Source organism: Sminthopsis crassicaudata, chromosome 2, assembly GCF_048593235.1.
Source record: "Sminthopsis crassicaudata isolate SCR6 chromosome 2, ASM4859323v1, whole genome shotgun sequence".
Taxonomy (NCBI): domain Eukaryota; kingdom Metazoa; phylum Chordata; class Mammalia; order Dasyuromorphia; family Dasyuridae; genus Sminthopsis; species Sminthopsis crassicaudata.
The window spans coordinates 523,415,543-523,437,952 of record NC_133618.1 but is presented as its reverse complement, the minus strand read 5'-3'; the positions used below and the strand labels follow the sequence as shown (position 1 = coordinate 523,437,952).

The window sequence follows — 22,410 nt, the reverse complement described above, 5'->3', positions numbered from 1 at the left end:
GCTAAAAATGCATTAGCTCATTGATTATAACTTGTTTCAGGGCTGCCTAGGGAATAAGTGTGTCTTTCTCAATTCTTCATTGATGAAAAGTTGGTCTGAGTGAAGATTGATTTTTGTTGTTATTTGTTTTGATTTTTGTATGAGGGTAGAACAAGGTGACAGCATATGATATGTGATCCATAGGAATTGAAAGGGATACAATGCTTTTAAGGTTTATTCACCTCACCTTAAAGAATTGAAATACAACTGCCTATAGTGTCTATAGATTTCAGCACATATGCCAACCATAACCGTCAATGTATAAATATTCTAGAAAAAATAATTTAGGCTGTTCTGAAGATCCAAATGTAGGTAAGGATAACAACACAAGACATAGTAATTAGAAATACTTCATTTTTTAAACAAAGACTGTACTAAATGTTGGTCTAGTAGTCTACAAATTAAGAGCTGTAACACAACATATATTCATTTTCTCATTAACTTATTTTAATGCTGCTGAGAAAAATTGGGTCTACATAGCAGAGATAATTGGCCATAGAATTTAACTTCTGAATTTGGTCTCTGTGTGTGCCAGCTGGTATACTTCAAGCTTAGTTGGGAAATAAGGAAAAATTAGGAAGAAAGGAAGGAAGGAATGAAAAGAAAAATAAAGTTAAGGAGAAAAATAGGAGAAATGGGAGACAGGAAAATATTAGAAGAAAAAAAAAAAAGAAATATGCATATAGAGAGGAGTTGCAGAATATCTCAGATACCACTAGGTAGCACCAATGCCCAAGGCTGCCTACTGTTGTTGCTGTAGCATGCTTTTTTCTTTCTTTTAGTACTGAATGATTAGGTTAAAAACTTGTGCAGATTCAATATCCAGTTAAGTCACTTGTATTCTCATAGGCTATGTTTGCACTATGAGAAACATTTGATGACAAGTGAAAAATCCAGTCTGAACTGGTTTGCAAATGAGGAGACCTTCTGTAGTGGGGAGACAAAACAGGTATACAGAACTGATCTGATTTTTTCACTTTTCATTCTTATTTTGGCACTATGTAGACAAAGCCACAGAGGTTTAAAATTAGTTCAAACAATGCATTTCAAAAGTGCAATTAAAAGAAAATCTTGATGAACAGTAGTATGGTGAATTTAAAATGAATTCAGAACTCCAAAAATCTCTTACCTTTTTGTTAAAATGTTAAAAACGATGTTTGAAAAATGCTAAAAACAGCCTTTCAAATGGTTATCATTGCTTGATAGTAAGAAACAATTTATGCTGGACAAGTAGTGAAAGGAGCTTTAATTAATTTCACTACCTGTTGATCTCTTAGCTAGTTAATATTATATTTTGGGCTGGTAAATACTTTGTAGTTATTTTCCTAAGGCTGTTAGAAAAGGTGATGCTCTTCCATATGTGATGATAATACTACTGGCCCGCCATAAGTAGGGTGTGTTCTTCCAATAATTTTCCAGTCCCACGGAATCCATCTATACTGTCACCCAATAGAGGGTTGGCAATACTGGCACATTTCTTTTGCTATGTCAGCAGAATGTCTCTGTGACAATTAGCCTAACTCAAAGCAGTGTATGTAAACAGAGCTAGGGCTTGATAAAAACAACTATACCTAAAAACATTACCTGATGTACTAAAATCCTCTTTGTGGATAAAAATGATCTTCTGTGGGAAGTAAAACACAGCTTGTTTACGCTGAATAAACTGGGCAAGAAATCTCTACATGAAGGCAGTTAATGTCATTCCTGATGGTTGCCACTCAACTAAAATCTATATCAATCCATTGTTCACTGTGCATGCCAGAATCACACATGATGAAAATAAAAATATGTGCACATTATTCATCAGAGGGAAATGATATCACACACAAACAAAATAAAGTTAACAGTATTAGTGGTGTGAATAAAGAGGGAGCAATTAACGGAAATGAACGACCTTTGTAAAAATGGTCTCGCTGGGGCAAGAGTTTAAGGTTGCAATCTTAACAGCTAGCTGCCTTAAGGCAGAGCGGCACTTCTCCGATGGCTGCGTTATCGCCGGTCACCTTCTACTCGTTTCTTGCGAACTGGCCAAAGAGAAATTAAAATAAATAAATAAAAAATAAGATTAAGAAGAATAAATTTACTATTGACAAAACATTTCAGACTTTAAATGCTCACACGCAAGAAAGTAGTTCCATATATATCCTACATATATTTAGAACATAGTGATCAAAACTCTCAATCATCTGCATCTATGGATGGGAATAGCATCATCTGAACATTTAAAAAAAATGGTCTTGGGATACATTTTGGCATTTATTCTTGAATTCTGGTAATGCAGAATGCTTCTTACTACATTTCCATTCAGCAGGAGCCAGAAGAAAGGGCTAGCTTCTCTATATTCTCGCTAAACTGCTCTCAACTCAATTTCGTTTTGCTTCCCACTTCAACATAGAGAAGATATATATATATATATATATATATATATATATATATATATATATATATGTAAAGGGATGGCATATTTCTGAGACTATGAGAACTAAGCTAAACTAAGCTAAGCTAAGCGAAGTTAAATGTTTTGTCCAAGCAAAGTAATAAAAAACAAGTCAAATCAAATCAAATGTGTGTTTTAAAGTCTTTTCCTAATAAGTATTCCCACCATTCTCCTAACTTTTACTGGGCTATGACTCATTATGTCAACTAAAGAGTTGTAAACAAAGTGATTCAGCCCCAAGACCACAGATCAAGGCTAAAACATAATTTTACTATACTATATACTATTGCTAAACTGTATAACTGTCTTTTACTCAACACGATATCAATAAAAGTAGCTTGTCTTAAGTTTCATGCTTATGACATCAGAATATTTAAATATCAAGTCAAGTCAATAAACATTTATTAAGCACCTACTATATCCCAGGCACTTTGCTAAGTGTTAGAACAAGGTTCTTAGACCCATAGACCAGGGGTCTATGAACTAATTAAATATAATAGATTTTCTTTGTTATTCTATGTATTTAAAGACATTGTTTTGAGAAGAGGTCCATGTGAGGGCTTCATCAGGCTACCAAAGGGGTCCATCATGACACCAAAAAAAAAAAAAAAAAAAAAAAAAGGTTACAAATATCTGATCTAGATGCAAATCTTACACAATTATCATTATGAGTGCTTGGAGTGGAAATTATAAAAGAGAAACTAGGATGATATTAACAACTCTTTCCCTTACTGTAATTACCTAGTGGACTTGTCACCAGGCACCAATTTTGACAGTTACATAATAAATTACTGTCATAGGGTCACTGAATATTTATTAGTGATCTTCTGAAAATTAAGCTTGATTAAAAAAACATTTGAATCAACAAAACAAAATATAGTTTAAAAGACTTTCTTACAATAAAGTGTTTTGTATATATGTGTAACCATCATACAAAGGTTTACTTAAGGGACATAATCACAGAGATAATTTAGTTTAATTATTCACTGATTATGTGTATTAAATAAAGTAAAAAAAAAAACCAGGGCATCTAATAAGTCTGTTCTGCCTATGGTGTCAAATTCAAATAGAAATAGATGGGGGAGCAAAGTGACTTAGGAAATCAGAAATTAATATTATCTATGTTGTGTTATATTTTTATGTTGTTACTCATTGACCAATTATATTTTAATCTGGTTTGGTGGAACTTGGAGTTAGGTCAGGCCTGAGGTTGACCCCTCTCTTGTAGAGGGTTTTTTGGTACCCAATGTACAAAAGAAACAAAGATTTCTTTGATGCTGAAGTCCAGCAGATGATCCTCCTTTCAGATAACATCGGTTGATTGCATTTAACTTTGGAACACTATGTGATTTTCTCAGTGAAATCTGCAGCTGTTCAGAAGAGATGAGCCTAGTAATTCCCAAGGAAAAAGCAAGGATGTAATACACTGTTTATACCATTGCAAGCAGATGTATTGACAATTCATTGAATTTGGAAATCAGGACATATATCTTGGATAGATCCTAAAGATTAATCATAACCTGGACTAGGATTGACTGAATAAGGGAAGGACTGCATGGTGTTTGTAAAACTGCATGGTACTTTTAAAGACCCCAAGTTGCTGTGATTTTACTAAAGGCATAAAGAGCTTTCTTTCTTTTCTACTGAAACCTCTATCTGATGTATATAGTCCCTAGTAATTTCAGATTGTAGATAACCTGCAAATTCAGACTGCTTACTTTTTGTAGAGCCACTTGTCTCAGTAAGTTCATCATCTACTTTTCTGGGGAAAAATAGTAGAACTCTTAAATAATTCTTTTTTTTTTTTTTGGATGAGACAATTGGGATTAAGTGACTTGCCCAAGGTCACACAGCTAGAAAGTATCTGAGATCAGATTTCAACTCAGGTCTCCTGACCTCAGGGCTGGTGCTCTATCCACTCAAATAATTCATAATAATAAAATTTTGGAGAGGCAGATCCATGCAGAGTAGATAACAAACCTATATGTTATCTGGTTTTTAAGATTTAGGATCGACAAATTCTGTGTATGCTGGGTACATTACATTCAACAATCTTCAAGGTAGGGTTATATCTTTTGGTAAGAGAAAATTGCTACATCTTTGGTCTATTACTGATTAAACAAATTAATATGTCCCTTGCAGGGAGGAAACACAAGCTAGGTTTGAAGCTAAGACTAGTCTGACCTGGGTTACATTATGGAATGTCATTTCCATTCATACCAATTTTTCAGCTTCTATCATAGACGTAGGATTCTTAAAAGGACCTTTAAGAATCCAAATACAGCCTTGCTCATTTTATTGTTAAAAACTGAGGTCTAAAGCTTAAGGTTAAAATGACTTGTCCAGGTCCCCAAAATAAAGTAGACCAGCCATAATTTCAAGCTGGATCCTCTGGTTCCAGACCAACACTTTCTACTCTAGCAGGCTGTCTCCTTTAAGGGAGCCAGAGTTAGACCACACCAAGGGAGCCATTTCTTCTATTGCTTGTGATAAAGGGCAGGACACTAAAAATTAAGTAAAAAATTTAGAATCCTAAGTGCCATCCTTCCGTGTCTTTTGAGAAACCTGCTATTCAAATTTGCCTCAACTTTTCTTTTTCTCTTTAAATTGTAGTCGGCCAACTTTATTCAAGGATTTTGAAAATGTGGAACAAACAACTAACTCTAGTCAAAATTACTTATTGTGAGGTTTAAAGAGACATACTGTTTCACTCTTTGAAACCAACTGTAGCTATAAAACTTCATCTACTTAGAGAGAGGCTAGGTTTCAAAATGCCTTACATGTAAATTTTTGCCTCAGGCTTCAATTAATACAGATTAAAAGAAGAAGAGAATGGCTAATCAACAATCTTTTGCTTTCAATCAGTAAGTTTAGTGCACACTTGGCAAATAAGGTTTTTTTTTGTTTGTTTGTTTTGTTTTTTTGTGAGGGCCCAACTATAAAGTGCAGATATTAACAGCATCTACCTTTCATTACCTACCAAATCAAACGAAGATAATATTTGTAAAGCATTTCGCATAGTAACTAGCATATAATAGGCACTATATAAATGCTTATCTTTCCCTTTCCCCCATGGAGCATGTCAGTTATCTATCAGTTACTCTTCCTACAGAATTATGGAATAACCAGATTCCAAAGAACAGTTGTTAGTGGTTCAATGATAATCTAGAAGGTCTCCAGGGGATTTCTCCAGAGATCTGTGCTTAATCCTGTGTTGCTTAACATTTCTATCAATGACTTAGAGGGAGGTAATTATATATGTGTGTGAGTATATTTATGTTTATGTACATATGTGTATATCTGCATATATACATATGTACATATATAATTTTCTCATCAGATTTGCAAATGACACAAAGTTAGGAGGGATAGCTAACACACTACATGACAGGATCAGGATCCAAAAAAGTCTTGACAAACCAGATTATTAGGCTGAATCTAATAAGATAAAACTCAGTAGCAATAAATATAAAGTTTTATACTCGGGTTCAAAAAAAATCAGTTTCCTAAATATAGAATGGAAGAAGCATGGTTAGACAGCAATTTGTCTGAAAAAAGTTCTGGTTTTTTTAATGGACTGCAAACAGTATAACACAGCAGTCAAAAATCTAAAGTGATTCTGAGTTGAATTATTCCAGGAATGAGGAGGTGAGAGTACTTCTATCTTCTATCCTGGCAAGGCCACATATAGAATACTGTGTGCACTTCTAGGCTGTAAGGACTTTGGTAGGGTCCAGAGGAGGGCAATCAATATGGTGAAAAGTCTTTCATTTGAGGACTGGTTGAAGTCACTGGGGATGTTTAACCTGGAGAAGAGAGCATTGACAGAAGGAAAGCATGATAGTTATCTTCAACAATTAGAGGGCTTCTACAATAAAGAGGAATGAGGTTTATTCTGTTTGGTTCCAAAAGACAGAACCAAAAGATATGAGTGGAAGCAGTAAGGTATCTTTAGTCTTAAGCTGAGGAAAAATGTCCTATGGTTCTTTTTAACAATGAGATGATTGAGGCCAGTCAGATGATCTTGTGATGAAGAAAGGAAACTGAGGGTGGATCACAAAAAGGAATTTTCATTTTTTGTTGTTGTTAACTTGCATTTTGTTTTCTTTCTCCTTTTTTCCCTTTTGATCTAATTTTTCTTGTGCAGCAAGATAATTGTATAAATATTTATATTTAACAATTTATAGTTAATTGTATAAATATTTATATTTAACATATGCTTTTTATTGGATTTAACATATATTTTTACTATGTTTAACATATATTGGATTACTTGCCATCTAGGGGAGGGGATAAAGGGAAGGGTGGAAAATTTGGAACACAAGATCTTGCAAGAATCAATGTTGAAATGTTATACTTGCATATTTTTGAAAAAAAACTTTAATAAAAAAAGGAAAAAGTCCTAATAATTAGAGTGGCTTAAAAATGATCTGACTTGTGAGAGAGGGTTACCCTTCACTAAGGGTTTCAAATAGAAGTCAGATGACCATTTGTTATTATTGTTCAGTCATTTTAGTCACATCTGATTATTCATGACCCTCTTTACAATATTGGCAGACATAATGAAGTCATTTGTATTTCCTTTCTCTAGCTCATTTTATAGATGAGGAAACTGAGAAAATAGGGTTAAGAGACTTGCTTAGGGTCACACAGCTAGTAAGTGTCTAAGGCTGGATTTGAACTCACAACATGAGTCTTCTTGATTCCTGGAGGCTCTGTGCACTATGGCGTCCCCAAGCTGCCTCACTATTTGCTAGGGGTATTATACTGGGGATGCTCTTCAGATATTATTTGGACTAGGTGATCACTGGTGATCTCATTCAACTTCCAATTCTGTGATTGTGTGAAGGAATCTTGTAGTACTTCCAAAGGAGTGCAAGATGTATTTAAGGCAATATTTTTATTCTAGCATAACAAACGCAACTTTAGAGTTAAATGGGGCTTCCTTGTCTTCTTTACACTATTCAGACAACTCTATGACTGTAGAGATATAGTCTACTCTAGAATATTGTTTACAAGAACCTGACTGCTCCCTTTTGGTGCCTTCATCAAGGTGGCCATGGAGATTTTTGAACAGATAGCAAAGCTACAGATGAGCTGATAATGATGGACAAGTGACTTGGAACAAGCAAGATTTTTATGGTTTCATTTTGTAACTGTAATGGTCATGCATGTGTGTTGTTACGAAAGTAGGCTGACTCAGAACTATGGTCTTGGCCACATGAAACATGCTTGAACTGATTCTGTGGCTTTAAAAAATAGATATTAGTCCAAGGAAAAATGGAAAAGTTACAGTTCTTAAAGAACACACTTCACTGACTGCTAGAGTCATTGCAGCAACTGTTGGTGTGAAAGTCAAACATTTCAAAGATCATTTCAAGTCCACCAAAAAACAGGATCATTTACACAGGACAAAGGAAAGTGCACTCTAAAATGAAGAACACCACCAAGAGCTAACAAAATATTGTTAAAAAAAAAACCTAGTCAAATAACCCTTAGAAAATAAGGACTTTCAGAGAAACCTGGCAATTGCAGGGGCTATTACAGATTCATCTATTGTGTTGTATAGGCTTCTTGAAGTTGGAAGAGGAAAAAACAAAGACTAGTCAGAAAAATCCAGTCCCTAAGTTTTATAAACAAAAAATGCTCACAGGCAAGACTGGAGAATAAAAATTGAGAAAAGGCTGATGAAATTCAAAGCGATACTAAAACCATTGTCAAAAGAAGTTTGAGCCTGTAAGATTGTAAAATCTGAGTATCTTTATCAAGATGCAAAAAAAAAAAATTGGCAGAGTTTTGACTTCAGTGGACCTAGAAGTCTTGTCCCCTTGAGAGAATGATGAACTCTGATGAATACATTTATGTACCAAGAAGAAGAATTGTTCCGAATTTATTCAAGTCAGTAGCTAGTTCAGTAGCTAGAGTGTTGGGTTTGCATCAGGAAGACTTGAGTTTCAATCCAGCATTGGATAGTTGTTAACTGTATAATCCTGAGCAAGTTACTTACTGTCTGCCTCAGTTTCCTTAATTGTAAAATGGGAATAATAAAAGTATCTACTTCACAGAGTTGTAAAGATAAAGTGAGATAATATTTGTAAAATTAATTAGCAAAGTACCTGGTTCATAGTAGGTATTACTTCCCTTTCCTTTCCCTTTTATATTTTCATGTAAACACATCAGGGACTATGAAGTTAAAATTCAAACATGTTTGCAAATTCCTGTTATTACCTTAAAAAAATTATCAGTGAGAATGCGGGGAATTCTGGATCTTATAGTTGATCTAAAATTGACTTTAATGTTAGCAGCTTTTTGATTCTCTAAAACTTCATGGATCAGGAACAAAAGTTATAACCCAATGAACTCTTCTTTTTCTTTACCATGGTTTATACTATGCTTTCCTTTTTACTTCCTTATGACATTACACACTGTTTTAAAAAACTATTTTGATTGCTAATCTATTCTAATTACACATCACAGAACATCAAGAGATAAGACCTAACTTTTTAAACAAAAACTGATTAACCTTACCAATTTTATATAAGATATATTTCAGATACTCAACAAGATTAAAGGAAAAAAGAGAGTAGAAATATTTCAGTGCTCATTAGCATCAAAGTTGTACTATACATCTCCAGCATTAAATGGAGAACAGGAGACTGCTTGGAAGATCTTACTAACGTTTTAGATACTTCTAAATTGAGTCTTCATGTGACTTTATAGTTTTGTTTGGTAATCTGTGAATTCCCCAGATTAGACATAGCTATATTCAAATGCAATACAAATATGAATAATAAAAGTCAAAATTTTTTATAACTTCCTATTCCTCTCTTTTGACACAGATAGCAAAGGATTATGTAAAAATGTTAATGATTATTTAAATTGATTCAATAAACATTTACTAAACATTTATGAGGTAAAATTAAATAAGAAATTAAAAAATAAATTAAGACAAAAAACAAAGGCTTTTTGATAAAAGGAGATGAAATTCTCATTTTGATGGAATGGTTTAAATTAGAAATTCTTAACCTTTAGACACTTTAGGGAAGCTTACAAATTCTTTCTCCAAATAATGTTTTGAAATGCATATAACACACTACATTGAATTACATGGGAAAACAATAATATTAAAATGGTAATCAAAATATTAGAAAAAACCACAAGTTCATGAGAACACTTGAATTAGATGAATCATAAGCATTGAGTACTGGGATAATTCTATTAGAAATGAATTTGAATTGTTACTAGATGAATCTGAAGATAATAGAAATGGTTATCCGTTAAATTATATATCTGAAATGTAAAGATGGAATTGTTTAAAATTGACCATCATGCTCTTAACATCCTATCATCCAGTAAATGCAAAGCATCTAAAAAGCAACACAATAACCATTGTTATAATTATGGTATTTTACCTAAATCGTTATTCTTTGTGATAGCAGCTGCTACCCTGGTTCTTGGACCTTGTTTTGTAAACTGGTAACCAAACTTGAGAATCACTGAGTTCTCTTCAAGCATCTGGGCAATTTCCATTTCTACAGCCGTTCCCAACTGCTGTCTCTAGTTTGTGAACCGACATGTACAAACATACATACATATATGAAGAAGACAAAACAAAAAAAGAAGGGGAAACATTTACTTTTGTAAGATATAATTCAAATCACTGATAAACTTAGCAAAAGTAGGTATATTTTGGTTTTTAAAAGAATAAAGGCAAAAAAATTGGTTAATTTGTCAATCCAACTGACAAAGATTCTGCTTTAGATAATATCATCTGGGTCATTCTCATCTGTAGCAAATTTAAAAGCGAAGATCAGTTAATGTGCACCTGCTATGGGACCTCTTGATCTTTTCAGATTAAAGAAATTGAGCAAATTATGAAGAAGGAAAAAGTGAAATGGAAAGAAAATTAAAACAAGGCTAATATTTGGTGCAGACAGGTGAAGTGACTTGCACAATGTCACATAACTAGTTAGCATCTGAGGACAGATTTGAATTCAGATGTCACTGACTCTAGTCCAATACTCCAAGATCCCACTGAATTTCCTTCATAGCTACTGAGCTTTCCCTCAAATGATTTTGCATTTTTAACTATTTACTAATACAATGAAAATTTCTCAAAGGCAGGAATTAATTTTAATTTTGTCTTTATAGGATTTTTATGTGTCTTATACGGAGTAGTTATTTAATAAGTGCATTTGGTTTGAATAATACTTATACTGAAGGTCACAGTTATAATCTGATTATCTTCTGATTGCTTGTCACAATTGGTTGCAAGTCCAGATGAATTACTTAATTGGACATCACAGAAATCACTCAACTTTTAAAAAAGTTGTCAGCATTTTTGGACTGAATTAAGAGGAAACATTTTTAGTATCGAGGAACAAGATACTTAGTGATGGGTTGGAGGAAATTAAAAATAGGAACTTTTTAAAAACTAAGGGTAACAAGCTACCTTTAAAAAGCTATGAAACAAATAACGAAAGGCCTATCTAGAGTCAGGTGTGTGTAAGTATGCGTGCATATGTGTGTATGTGTGTATTAAAAATATTGTCATTGTATTTTCTCCTCTAGCAACTAATATTTAAATGTGTAAATAAAGTTTTCCCAACATTGTTAGAAAGAATTTTAGAAGCAGTTTTTGGAAACGCCACAAGATGGAGACAGTACTCTGAAAAATGACTACTCACAGAAAATGTAGATTAATTCTGGTCTGAAAAGGTTGTGGGTCTCTCGCCACCACCCACCACCCTCTAAACCCATTTCTGTGTATTCACCTTCATTTTGTATCATTTTTTATCAACTTTTTTCAAAGTTTATTCATTTTCTTCACTTACAGGATTATAGCTTATTAAGGAACATATTATTAAATAATTTGGGTCATGAACACTAGGATTTCACTGCTGCTATTCAAAGCAAATCTACTGCCAATGATGTGAATATTCCATTTGGACAATATGCCACTTATGTTTATACAGTACCATGCAGTTTAACAAACATTTTCACATCCATTATATCATTTGATTTTCCCCATAACCTTATGAGGTAGTCAGGGCAGATATTATTCTTATTATAAGGAAACTAAATGTCGAAGAGGGCATGTGATCTGACTAAGATCAAACAACTAATAAGAGGCAAAGCTGAATCACACATCTAGATTTTCTGATTCCAACTTTAGGCTGGAGAATCATGCTGAGTCTCATTTACATAAAAATACTGTTACTTTCCTATTGAAAGTATTTTGTTCTGAATGTTTTCCAGTTATTAAAATGAGATTTTATCATGGCGCATAATCCTTTTGCAAATCTCTAGGTTTCATATTCTTGGCTCTGCCATTTAATTGAATTTAAGAAATTAATTTAATCTGAGCTTCAGTTTCCTCATCTATAAAATGGGGATGAGAATAATACTTGTATTATTTCATAGGTCTCTTGGGAGTAAGATTTTTTTCTAAACAGAAAAATAGAACATAAAGGTAAATTTATTTTTTAGAAAGGTTCCACTTCCTACCCTTAAATAGCAGCACTGAGATTCCAAGCCAGGTCCTCTGATTCCAAACCAGAGCTATTTCCACTTTACTACACTGTTTGATTAATCTATTATGTGCTCCCTTGAATTTTCTATTTTTCATAAGTGATGTGTGGTAGAATTATAATAAGTAGAGCCTTACTGATTCTAATTTATCTGGTGCATTATTTGTAAAGGGCTCTGGGCCATTGTCCAGTGTATTCTCAGTAGGTGTGTCTCTGGTACCTTTATCTACTATTTACCATGCTATATTAGTTTCAGTTTTCAATTATGCCTTTGGAACAAAATTACAGTGCAGTCCAATACTGGATTTCTGTACTCTAGTCTGGATTTCCGTAGCCTATTCTGGACTTCTGTATCTTATTCTGGATTTCTGAAATTCATTCTGATTTCTGTACCCCATCTGGATTTTTGCACTCTATTGACTTAGCCTAAGCTCTTCAACTAAACCAATAATACCCTTTCCTTCTTCTTGTTGTAAGGAGAGAGAAGTACAACAGGGAAGTCAACTATAAAAATTTGGTAAATCCATTCCAGGGTTTCTTAAAATGAACTATGAGCTTAATGACTTGAGAGGGATTTGAAGTGGCAAGTATAGACTGTGTGTTCATCTTTTCAAAGATCAAGTAATAGAAATTTTGAATGGTCCAGATTATTAGGTAGATTTTAAGAGAGGGGAACTTCAAAGTAATGGAGATTTTTGGGTATGGATTCTGGAATGGGGTTTTGAAATGACCTAAGGTACCTCACATGCACAAATGTAAATATAATTTGAAATAAACAGGTCTCAGATCTCTTAGCAATGTTTCTCTAGGGCTCTGAAAAAACCTCTCCCTGAATTTTTCATTACTTCATAATTGCTCTTAGCTTGTTCCATTTAAATATCCAGCTAATCTATTTCTTCCTTATCTTCTCTTTTACTTCTCTTAATAGCCTCCTTTCTTCTAATGTTGTCCCAGGTAGCAGCAAAAAACAAAATAGGGCTATGTATGGGCTAGCGTAGTAATTTATAGGAAACTACCCAAAGAAAGTCCCTAGCTCATAGTCCTGAATTTGACCAGACTGAATCTGAGAAGTTGGTTCCATGGGTATTCTAGGGAAGCAAATTGGAATTGGGCTAGAGGTGAGTGGGTCCAGTCTCAGTCCTAGAGCTGTACAAGTACACAAAGGAGGATTCTGCTTTGCCTATTTTCTTTTCCACTTCTTCCTACACCTTGAATGAATTCTACACAGTTCAGGAGGAAGGCTGAGGAATAAAGAAGTTTGAACTGAACTAGGCTGTTCAAGGCTCTCCTGAGCTGGGACAATACTGAGAAATGCTACAGAACCACACCACGGACATCCCTCCTCCCGAACTTGCCCTGCATCCTTGAGCCTAGCTGGGGCAGAAGCCAGATCTAGCAAAAGGTATTCAGGACACTTCCCGATTAGACCTTGCTCCCAAGATGGCACCCTGGTCTCTCTAGCAGATTTTCCTTGATGTCATTCCTCCCCCCCTCTCACTAATCTTTATTCTCTCCTTGTTTACTGGACATGTCCCCATCTCTCTCATCTTATTTGCAGCGTCCATGCCTGTTGAGTATCTTCTGGTATGTCTCCTCCATCCATCACTCCATAACAAGACCATCTCTAGTTGGTGACTCTACTTCTCTCCCTCATTTCTCCACTTTAAGCCAGCCATCTGGCTTCCGAGATTTGTATCCAAGTGAAATTGCTCTCTTCGAAGTTACCCAAGTTCTCTTAAATGCCAACCTGATGGACTTTTCTCAGCCTTCATTCCTCTCCTCTCTGTAGCCTTAGACACTCAATCAACCTCTTCCTTCTCCCAACTCTCTCCTTACCTGTCTGACTGTTTCTCAGTCTCTTTTTGGGAGGGTCTTCATCTAGGTGCTGCCCAGGAAACATAGGTATCCATTAAAATTCCGCTCTGAGCCTTTTTCTCTCCTTCTATATTAGCTTGCTTGATAATCTTATCAATTCTCCCTTCCTTCCTCAACACTCTCTAAGTTTTGGGGACCTCACTCTTTCTTGGTTCCCCTCCTCCTTAACTGCCCATTCCTTCATCTTTGCTGTAACTTTATCTAAAACACTCCCCCTAACTAGAAGTGTCCCACAAGGTTCTGTTCTGGTCTCCCTCTTCTTCTTCTATACTACTTCATTTGCCATCTTATCCCTCTCATGGATTCAATTACCATCTCTCTGATGGTGATTCTCAAATCTACCTTTCTTTCCCCCAATCTCTCTGCTGAACTCCAGTCTCCCATCTCCAACAGTTTTTCAGATATCTTGAATTAGATGTCCAGTAGACTCCTAGATGCAACATGTCTGAAACAGAACTCATTATCTTTCTCCTTACATTCTCCTTGTCTCCTAACTTCCTTTTTACTGTTCATAATAACACCATCCTCTCAAATTCTAAGACTCTCAAACCTAGGAATTATGCTCAACTTCTCACTATCTCTTACCCCTCTCCATAATGCAATCTACCGCCATAGCCTATTTTACTTTTGCAAAATCTCTCATCTATCTTTCCTTTGACATTGCTCTTACTCTAGGGCAGACCCTCATTACTTCACTCCTGGATAAATACTGGTGAGTTGGCTGTCTCAAGTCTCTTTCCACTCCAATCTATCCTCCATTCAGACACGAAAATGTTCCTGAAGTGCTACCCTATCACCCCCCCCTCCTGAAATAAACATTAATGACTCTCTATTGCCTCCAGAATCCAACAGAAAATCCTTTGCCATCATTCAAAGCCTTTTATAACCTAGAACCCTCCAACCTTTTTAGTCGTCTTACACTTTACTTCCTGACTTATAGTCTGCAATCTAGTGACACCAATCTCCTGGTTGTTCCTTAAAAAAGATACTTTACCTCTCATCTCTATTTTTTCTGGCTGTCATCCATATATGAAATGCTCTTCCTTCTCATCTTCAACTATTGGCTTCCTTCAGAGTTTCAACAAGAATCTCATCTGTAGAAAGCCCTACTCAATCCCTCTTTTTTTGTGTGTTGTACTTTTTTCTTTATTATAAAATTTAATCCCAATCCATCTTAATTCTGGGGTCTTTCTTCTGTTGATTATTTCCTATTTTTCTCATACTTGGCATTTCAGAACATATATATTTGCTTGTCCTCTCCCCCATTAGATTATAAATGGGAATTCTCTTTTGCCTCTTCTTGTAACACAAGCACTTAAATGTTCACTCACTGACTGTCTGAACTTAGAATAGGGATCTTAGGGCTTTTGTGACTCTGAATATTCTCTCCTCACAAAGTGGCAGGCACTGCCAGTCATATCAAGGAAAGGGGGAGATTAGACAGAGGAATTCATCAGGGAGTCAATTTATTAGGTCTGTTGGCTTGTACCTGTTCACCCTGGAACATGGTTTATACACATTGGAGATAATAGCAATATTTTACCAGGAAAAAGAAGCATTAAAAAAATAATATCTGAGTTCTTGGCTGTGAAAATTTTCTTTCTCTTTCTTGATTAGGGTAAGATTGTGGAAAGTTTAGAACAAAGTTGGACTGGGCTGGGTTGGGTCTGGGGCTCTGCCTTTAGGAGAAAATAATAACAATGGTTGCCCATTACTACTTGCCTTGTCTTTTCAAATGATTCCCCAATGCTAGCCTAATGAGTATTTTCTCCTCACAACATCATTCTCTGACAGCAGAAGTAGTTACAGGGTGGGAGCTTACCTGGTTGTCTATCTTGATCTCTGTCAGGGTCTCATTTTCTTTCAGGGCATCCACTACGGCCAGAATCCCAGTTCCAGTGATAAAGTTGGACTCAATATTTAAACTTTTCAATGTTTTGTTTACTTTTAACATATCTGCAAAAGCCTGAACATGTAGAGAAGAAGACTCTGTGAGCATTTCTTAAGGTTTCTGCCCAGAGCATTTAGCATATTGAATACAGACATTTGGTAACCCCTTCATCAAGAAAAATGTGGGTCTTCACAATCAATTCCCCAAATGGGGGAGCCTCCAGGGCCTCAAGAAATCTGGAAATGAGAGCATCTTTACAGCAAGGAAGATAAATTCTAAATACTTCTTTGAGCTTCCTATCTTATCTCTATGTTCCCTCCCTCTCAACTTTTTTTTTTTTTTTTTTTTGGCTGAGGCAATTGGGGTTAAGTGACTTGCCCAGGGTCACACAGCTAGGAAGTGTCATGTGTCTGAAGTCAGATTTGAACTTGGGTCCTCTTGAATTCAGGGCTGGTGCTCTATCCACTATATCAACTAGCTGCCCCCTTCTTTTTTTGTCTACATTCTGTATTAGGAAATTGTCTCTCCTTGAGGACAGAGATTGTTTTCCTGCTTGTATCTGATTCCTAGTACCCAGTACCTGGCACATGATAAGCATTTGTTTCTAATGAGGTGAGTTTTTAAAGTTACATTTTGAAGAGTGTTACTTACAATTGCCACAGGGTCATTGCTGCGGGTGGCAGCCAGGCTGAACTTTTTCACATGGGTGTTGGTCTCCAGAGCCTTTGCAAACTCCTTCAGGGTTGGAATTGGAATATTCTATGATGAGAAGGTTTAAGATTATCAGACAAGCATCCTGAATCTCAGACTCCTGACTTACAAAAGATCCCATTCATCTAAAGCACTAATTTCCAACTGCCCATTTGCACTCTATTATTCTTCTCTGGAAAAGGACCAACTTAAGGACAGATTGCACCAACTCTTTGACCTAATGATTCTTCCTTTCTATCACTTATCTCTTAAATATAGCCTATCATTCCTCTCTCCTTAATTAGCGAGTTCCTACATCTACTACTACTTCCACTGCTTATATCCAGTTAATTATAGAATAACTGATTTTAATGTTGGAAAAGACCCTAATTGCCATCCATTTCAAACCATTTCTGAAAAATAATTTCCTTTAATACAGTACTTAATAAATGGGCATCTAGCCTTGGCATCTGACCTTCTATTATGGAGTAAACCATTCTGTCATTGAATAGCTCTAATTGTGAGTTTTTCCTTATATCAAGCTTTCATTTGCTTATTTATAACTTTCACAAATTGTTCCTATTTCTGTTTTTCTGATGTCAGGGAGAACAGGTCTCATCTCTTTCTCCATGTGACAGTCCTTTAAATACTTAATAGAATTTCCCTCTAAATCTTCTCATCTTCAGGATGTAGCTATAGATATAAGTAGATATAGCTATACCATTTCCCTTAATCAATGAAGGAAGGAATCAGTGCTAACTGAAACTCAAACTTAGGAAGAGGTAAGGCATAAAATTGGGAACTCATATAAATCCTAGTTGACTACTTAATACATTCCTGCTCATCATTATCTAGGCACTTAATTGTGGTGATCAAAAATAAGTGTAGAACTCTGGAGTCCATCTTCCCAGGATCAGAGTATGGTAGGAGTATCAGCTCCTCATTCCTAGAAGCTAGATGAATGTTTTTTTTCTTTTTTAAACAATAGCTTTTTATTTTCAAAATATATGCAAAGATTTTTCAACATTCATCCTTGCAAAAACTTGTCTTCCAAATTTTTCCCTTCTTTCCCTTCACCCTCTCCCCTAGGCAGTAAATAATACAATATATATTAAACATGTACAATTCTTCTATACATATTTCATAATTATCATGCAGCACAAGAAAAATCAGATCAAAAAAGGGAAAAATGAGAAAGAAAACAAAATGAAAGCAAACAACAAAAAGTGAAGATACTATGCTGTGATCCATACTCAGTCCCCATAGTTCTCTCTCTGGGTGCAGATGGCTCTCTTCATCATTAGATCATTGGAACTAGTCTGAATCACCTCACTGTTGAAGAGAACCATGTCCATCAGAATTGATCATCGTATAGTCTTGTTGCCGTGTACAATGATCTCCTCGTTCTATTCACTTCACTCAGAATCAAGTCATGTAAGTCTCTCCAGACCTCTCTGAAATCATCCTGCTGATCATTTTTCATAGAACAATAACATTCCATAACATTCATATACTATAACTTATTTAGCTATTCTCCAACTGATGAGCATCCACTCAGTTTCCAGTTTCTTGCCACTACAAAAAGGGCTGCCATGAACATTTTTGCACATGTGGGTTCCTTTCCCTCCTTTAAGATCTCTTTGGGATAGAAGGCCAGTAGAAACACTGCAGGGTTAAAGAGTATGCACACTTTGATAGCCCTTTGGGCATAGTTCCAAATTGTTCTCCAAAATGGTTAGATCAGTTCCCAAATTTGCCAACAATATATTAGTGTCCGTTTTTCCACATCCCCTCCAACATTAGATGATTTTCTTAATAAAGTCTAAGTGTGGTCCTAATAATACATTTATATTAAAGAAAGAGAAGCTATAATTTTTTTCCAAAACATCAAGCTTTATAAAGAATCAGTATCATCAATCTCTAAAATCCTTGTAATTACTCAGAAATCCCTTTTAGAAAAGCCACAAGAATCTCATTCTTTATCTTCCTATAATTAAGACTATTTTCCCTCAGGTACTAGCTTTTAAGACAAATAAATCACTGAAGTTTACTGTTTTTCAGTTTTATCCAATGAGTTAACTTACTAATACTTTGACAGTATTGTTCCCTGGTACTTTTCATTGCCAACATATAGTATTTTAGCTATATTATGTATTAAAATGTCTTTTATTATGTTAATAATCCATAATGACATTATTTTTTTTAATTATAGCTTTTTATTTACAAGATATATGTATGGGTAATTTTATAGCACTAACAATTGCTAAGCCTTTTGTTCCAATTTTTCCCCTCCTTCCCCCCCACCCCCCTCCCCCAGATGGCAGGGTGACCAATACATGTTACATATGTTAAAGTATAAATTAAATGCAATATATGTACACATGTCCAAATAGTTATTTTGCTGTACAAAAACATTGGCTTTTGAAACAGTGTACATTTAGCCTATGAAGGAAATAAAAAATGCAGGCGGACAAAAATAGGGGTATTGGGAATTCTATGTAGTGGTTCATAATATGACATTATTTCTATAGAGGAATGTAGTCTGCATTCCAAATAATCAAATAATGTACAAACTTTTGGAATAGAATTCATTATATTGAGACCACCCAATGGTTATAACATATTAGGTGCTTAATATTTGTCAATTAATTGTCATACCATAAAAATTTGTATTGACAACTATATTTCCAGCTTCCATTCAATTAAAGTTTCATAGTGCAAGTCTGTCAGCTAATTTTCAGCTTCCATTTGGTTAAAGTTTCACAGGGCAAATTTATTTCTACTGGCCCTCAAGATGCCAAATCCCCATTGGTGTTATAGATGCAATTCTGGGCTCTATTGCCTAGAATGAATGAGCCTCCCAACATCTCAAAAGAAATATAGGTTGGTGAGTTTTTTTCCATTTATGATCAAAAGGATATTTTAAAATCAGGAAAAAATTGAACAACCTCTCCTAAAAGCAATGTATTTTACTGGGACATGATAATAAACGAAGATTGTAAAATCATAAATTTAGAGCTAAAAGGGCCTTTGAGCCCAATTATCTCATTTTTCAAATTATGAAATGGAATCTCAATGAGGTTAAATGATTAGTATAAGGTCACACAAAGCAGAAATGGGATTTGAAACTGAATTTTTGAAGAGGTTGGACAAGAGAGTCTTTGGAGTTCTTTCCACTCTGCATCTAGAATCATTTATCATTCTTTGAGTTCAAATCCATTATTTTTTCCACTGTATCACAATGTAGTTTGAAAAGTAAATTGTTTTAATTACTAATACCATCATGTGCATCTACAGCTCTGCTAGGGGCTTTAGCTATTTACAATTTAATTGATCTCATAACTATTTCTTAGTCCTCATTAGCACAATGTTCTTACATCTAGCTACCATTTGCCCCCAAACAAGCTTTGGGTCAAATGTGGGAATCTGTTTTGCTTGACTACACCTGTTTTTAACAGAGAAATTTGCTTTTCTTGCTTTCTGAGTAGAGGGTGGGGAAACAGGAAAGAAGAAGTGGATCTTCATATGAAAAAAATTTTTTTAATTAAAAAAAAAAAAGCTTTTGGCTCTAGAAAAAATTTAAGTGGGAGGAAGCTACATTAAACCTATACTTATTAGTGTAGAAGTGACCCTGTGACCTGAAATTGGCCTTACCATACTGGAAAAACAATGTATGGGGCTGAAGTTGGACTGACTATATTTGATATTTTGGAACCAGCCTAGCAAAATATAGAAAGATTCATTACCAGAAAGTTGGTTACCAGATGATTAATTTTTCAAACACTCATGAGATAATAAGGAACTTTGATCTGCACTGATGGAGGAAGTACTCTCACCGATCAAATTATGGAGTTTTGTTGAAGTAGCAAAGAAACATGAAAGATGGAGATAGATATGTTCAAATGAGGCTCTATTCGTACAAAATTCTTGTATATGACCTTGATGTCACATATTTTATCCAGCATGCCCGTTCTTTGGACAATTTTCTTTTAGAGTTAGAATAAAGAAATCTGAGAAAAGACGAACCAGGAAAGCACAGTCCTACCATACTTATGCAAAGACCAATAAACATACAAGGAGAAGGAATCATAAATTTTATGAAGTCACATCAATCTATTTTGTACAGAAAAGGAAGCTAATTGTAATCTTTGTAAAGCCTGATGAAAGACAGGAACCATTAATGGTTACCCTGAATGATTATGCAGATACTATAAAATGGGAAAAGAAATAGAAGGAGCAGCTAGGTGGTGTAGTGGTTAGCTCAGGAGTCAGGAGGCCCTGATTTCAAGTCTAGCTAGCTTTTGCTAGCTTTGTGATCCTGGGAAAGTCTAATTACCTCCCAAAAAGGTCATTAATAGAAAAAATTTTAATTTAGATTAAACTTAAAGTTATGTCGCTCATAATTGTTGTTGCTTTTTTAGAGACTCTGTTGTTAAACATTTACCACCATGCCACTTGAGTCAAAGCATTTTCCTACTCACATAGAGCTCACAGAGAAAGCTCAGACTCTACTCAATGTTGACTACTGCAATATTCTCCTAACTGTTCTTTTTCCCTCAAGTCTCTCCCCATTTTTATTTGTCCTCCACCCAGCTGTCAAATTAATATTTTTAAAGCACATATCATTTCACTTCCAAAAAGGCTCTACCTATGAGTTTTTAATCTCTTTTGTGTCATGGACCCTGATAATGCCTATGAACTCCTCATAATAATATTTTTATATGTGTAAAATTAAAAAGGAAAACAATTATACTAAATAGTGACACAAACACATGTATTTTAAACCAGGTTCACAGATCACAGTTTAAAGATCTCTGTAGATTTTTTTTCCTTTTGGATAAAAATATAAATTCCTCTATTTCGCATTTGAAGATCTTTACAATCTGTATCTACTTTCAAAAAGTCTACATATTCCCTCTTTTGGAATTCCTTCTGCTATTTCTATGTCTTTGGGACATAGGTAGCTTTCCATGCCTGGCATAATTCCCTCCTAATCTCTGCCTTTTAGAATTTTGACTTTAAGGGGCAATTCAAGGGCTACTTCCAACTTCACCCTTGTAGCAAGTACCCTCACATTCTCACCTTTCCAATTAGTTTTAAATTTACTTTGACACATTTTGAGCTTATAATGATAACTAGTGTTTATAGACAAACTTAATGTTTGAAAAGTGCTATAAAATATTATCTCATTATATCCTGACAACAATTCTGGGAAGTAGGTGCTATCCCCATTTTACAGATGAGGACACTGAGACAGAGAAGTCAGGCAGTCTCCCTGAATCCAAATCCAGGGTGCTATTCACCAACATGCTTATGACTTCCTGATATAGTCAACAGTAGACTGATCTTTGACACATATTGTGACCCTAGGGCCTAGGCAAATCATTTAACCTGTGTCTCAGGCAGTTGCCTAAAAGTGTAAATTACAGATGTTACTCATTTGCATTGATGAAGGGAATTTCCCTATAAGGAGTTATTTATACCTCCAAAAATTAAATGTTCAGATTTTTAAAAAAACAGATTTGTTTTTACTTAAGTCTGTAAATGCCATTTCCCCATAATAGGATGTGTGCTCCTTGAGGTATTTGACTTCTGTCTGTGTATCTCCATTGCCTACTAGTATTATCCCAAGCACACTGTGGTTTAACATTTGCTTATGAATTGAATAAGCACATATGTCTAATATATTCATTTGTTACACTTGACTATACTTGTTTGTTGGAGAAGGAGAGTCGGTGGGAAGTAACAATGAATTTTAATGGAGAAAATAAAACATTTTTTAAAAAATGAACTGAATGAGGAAGAGCCGATAGTCAAGAATGATTGATTCCAAGGCTGAAAAGTAGTTGTTTACTAGAAGGATAGCATATAAAAGAGTGAAAAGAATACTGACTTGGAAACCAAAGGCTCTGAATTAAAATCTCACTTCTGTTAATAATTCACATCCC

At 34.9% G+C, this 22,410-nt stretch overlaps 1 protein-coding gene across 1 annotated transcript in view; it reads right to left on the bottom strand.

Annotated features, from left to right (window-relative positions):
• Positions 1–464: 464 nt before the first annotated feature.
• The window catches only part of TMOD2 (tropomodulin 2), a 41,782-nt gene continuing 19,836 nt past the window's right edge, over positions 465–22,410 (bottom strand). The window contains exons 7-10 of the mRNA XM_074294521.1: positions 16,424–16,531; positions 15,704–15,847; positions 9,889–10,033; positions 465–2,063 (exon numbers count right to left, since the gene is read on the bottom strand). Coding sequence (XP_074150622.1) covers positions 2,029–2,063; positions 9,889–10,033; positions 15,704–15,847; positions 16,424–16,531 — 432 coding nt within the window. The 3' untranslated portion in view covers positions 465–2,028. The remainder of the gene's footprint in view (positions 2,064–9,888; positions 10,034–15,703; positions 15,848–16,423; positions 16,532–22,410) is intronic.